At 40.0% G+C, this 3,169-nt stretch overlaps 1 protein-coding gene across 1 annotated transcript; it reads left to right on the forward strand.

Annotated features, from left to right (window-relative positions):
- Positions 1-332: 332 nt before the first annotated feature.
- Positions 333-2,968, forward strand: LOC129770464 (hexamerin-1.1-like). Its single transcript, XM_055773304.1, has 4 exons — positions 333-451; positions 522-723; positions 831-958; positions 1,022-2,968. Exons 1-4 carry the CDS (start codon positions 359-361, stop codon positions 2,891-2,893), a joined length of 2,295 nt encoding a protein of 764 aa, XP_055629279.1. The 5' UTR covers positions 333-358; the 3' UTR covers positions 2,894-2,968.
- Positions 2,969-3,169: the final 201 nt, after the last annotated feature.

Genomic DNA, 3,169 nt, shown 5'->3' on the forward strand with positions numbered 1-3,169 from the left:
ATCATTTTTCAAGCCCAATTATCGAATGAATAAGTGGAACCAGCGATGATTTTTCATCTCCGAAAAAAAGGGAAATGCATTTACAAAACTCAGAAAACAAAAGAATTATATTGTGTTCATAATTTTGAAAAATACAAAAATATTGTTCGATTCCGATTCCGATTAATACTCAAATCAAATCAAATCAGATTTCGAATACCAATCACACGAGTATGTTATGTATGTTATCTTCACAAACTCGTGTGATTGATTTTGCATGTGTCCCGGAAAAAAAGGTATCCGTTGAATGGTAGCATAAATAATTATACTTTATGTTTTATCATATTAACTTTAGCCTTTCCAAGTCCTTCTTCACTAAATGTTAGGTGTTCCGTTGCACAAGTGGATTATCAAAGCAAGGTTAAAGCTCGCTGCTGTTTTGAAGATGAATTCATATGCTTCGATTGTCCAGGTATTGCTAAGCGCTATTATCACAAGCGCAGCGGTTATCGGAAATATTTGAAAATAACAATAATTTCTAGGATGAAGGCAATAATCAAAACATAATTGAACTGCCAAAAATTGATAATGAGTGGGAAGTGTACTATAAAAGCTGCTGCAAGTCCAGTGGTAAGGCATGTCGAAGCTGCGCTCGAACGGGAGAGATCAAGATGAGACTGACGCTTGTAGCTATTGCACTGTGCCTGGCCTTTGTGCCTGCGCTATGCGTACCTGGTAAATATGGTAAGTATAATTCACCTGTATGAAATTAATGTGGCATACAAAAAATGCTAGTTTTTGGTACCGATCGAAAATTTCATATGATTTTAACATTCTTTTTCTGTAACTAGCTGACAAACAGTTTCTGGCGAAACAGAAGTTCTTCTTCGAGGTATTCCGCAATATTCATCTGCCTCTCACGTTCGAAGAGTACCTGCCGTACACCAACAGCTGGGTGAGCGATGAAGCCAAATACAAGGTATGTTTCACATGTTTCCAATGAGCAAATGCATTTTATGAATTTATTAATTTTTTTCCGCAGAACTATCAGCAAGTTGTTCAGTTCTTCGACTACTACAAATCGGGTTATCTACCAAAGGGAGAAATCTACACTGTATACAACAAGGAGTATATGAAGCAAACGTATTATTTGTTCACGTTCCTCTACAATTCTAATGACTGGGATACTTTCTACAAGAATGCCATTTGGGCCAGAGAAAACGTGAATGAGGGTATGTTCATCTACGCTCTGACCATGACTGTATTCCAGCACCCTGAATTGAAGGGAATCGTACTGCCAGCGATCTACGAAATCTATCCATACTATTTCTACAATACCGACATGATCCACAAGGCCATGTACAAGAAACTGTATGAACCCGAATTTGGATATACAAGCAATTCCAAGTACAACGCTGTTTATTCAAACTACACTTATGAATATCCAACGGAATACTACTATGGAATGGAACATTACTATGAAGATAAGCTGAACTACTTCACCGAGGATATTGGATTGAACGCGTTCTACTACTACTTCATGATGGACTATCCATTCTTCTTGGGAGGAGATCAGTACAACCTATTCAAGGATCGCCGTGGAGAACAATATTTGTATATGTACCAACAGCTCATTGCCCGTTATTACCTGGAACGTCAAGCTAACTTTATGGGACCAATCGACGAAATCAACTGGGACTACCCAATCAAGACCGGTTATTGTCCGAAATTGACCTATTACAATGGAATGCCGTTCTATGGACGTAACGACTACTACTCGGTTCCTAAGTATACCTACCACTACGTTGATGTGCTGAAGGATTATGAAATGAGAATCAGACAGGTCATCGATCAGGGCTACCTGTATCTGAAGGACGGAAGCAAGGTTGATTTGCGTCAACCAGAATCTATTGATTATCTTGGAAATCTGATCAATGGCAATCCGGACAGTGTCGACAATGAGTTCTACAAATATATCGGATACTTTGCTCGCATTGTGTACAGCGGTAGCGACCCCTCGTATGTCGGATCTAAAGTCTGGCCAAGCGCTCTCATGCACTTTGAAACGTCAATGCGCGATCCCTTCTTCTACCAGCTGTATAACAAAATACTCGGCTACTATTGGCAATTCAAGAGCTATCTTCCTTACTACACGTACGATGAATTGAATTACAAGGGTCTTGAAATCAAGAATGTTATGTTCGATAAACTTGTAACATACTTCGAGTACTTTGACTCAGACATCAGCAATGTTATCCCAATGGATGTGAACAATGATAAGTACTGGGACATGATGGTTTATGCTCGTCAAAAGCGCATCAATCACAAACCATTCACTTACACCATGGATGTCTATTCAGAGAACGCTGGTAAGGGAGTTGTTCGAATGTATATGGGACCGAAAATCTACGACGTGAAACAGTTGCAGTACTATAAGAAATACTTCGTCGAGGTTGATCAATACGTATACGACTTTGTTGCGGGTAAGAACACCATCGTCCGCAATTCCCGCGATTTCTACTGGAGCGTACGCGACCGTACTACCTACAAGGATCTGTACAAGAAGGTGATGATGGCCTACAAGGGAGATTACAAATTCCAGCTCGACATGTCCGAGTCCCATTGCGGATGGCCCGATCGTCTCTTGTTGCCAAAGGGTCTTCCTAATGGTTACGAGCTGACCTTCTACTTCATCGTCACTCCATACCAACAGCCCAAGGTTCAACAGTACTCGACATACGACCATTTGTACACATGCGGCGTTGGTTCTGGCTCGAAATACGTTGACGACCTGCCGTTCGGATATCCCTTCGATCGTCCGATCAACTACGGCTACTTCCTCACCAAGAACATGTACTTCAAGAATGCGCTGATTTACCACTTCGATGATATTCAAATGAACAAGACTTTTTAAGGAAGTTTAACATTACGATACGTCCCTATCATGCTATGTAGACTGAATATTATGAATAAAGCAAATTGAAAAGTATCATCTTGTTTTAATTTCAATATATTGTTCGTTCCATATTATTCAATACCATGCAAAGTAATTGTGTATTTCAGATGACCCTTATTGTAATCTACGCAAAAGCTCTCGTTCCTTGGAACTCTCATACTACCGGTTAGCGGCTTCTCTTCGCCGTACGATTACTCCCAATAAGTGCTCGATTGGTTTTTGAACTAGTAAATA

Source organism: Toxorhynchites rutilus, chromosome 2 (genome assembly GCF_029784135.1).
Source record: "Toxorhynchites rutilus septentrionalis strain SRP chromosome 2, ASM2978413v1, whole genome shotgun sequence".
In the NCBI taxonomy this organism is placed as follows: Eukaryota; Metazoa; Arthropoda; class Insecta; order Diptera; family Culicidae; genus Toxorhynchites; species Toxorhynchites rutilus.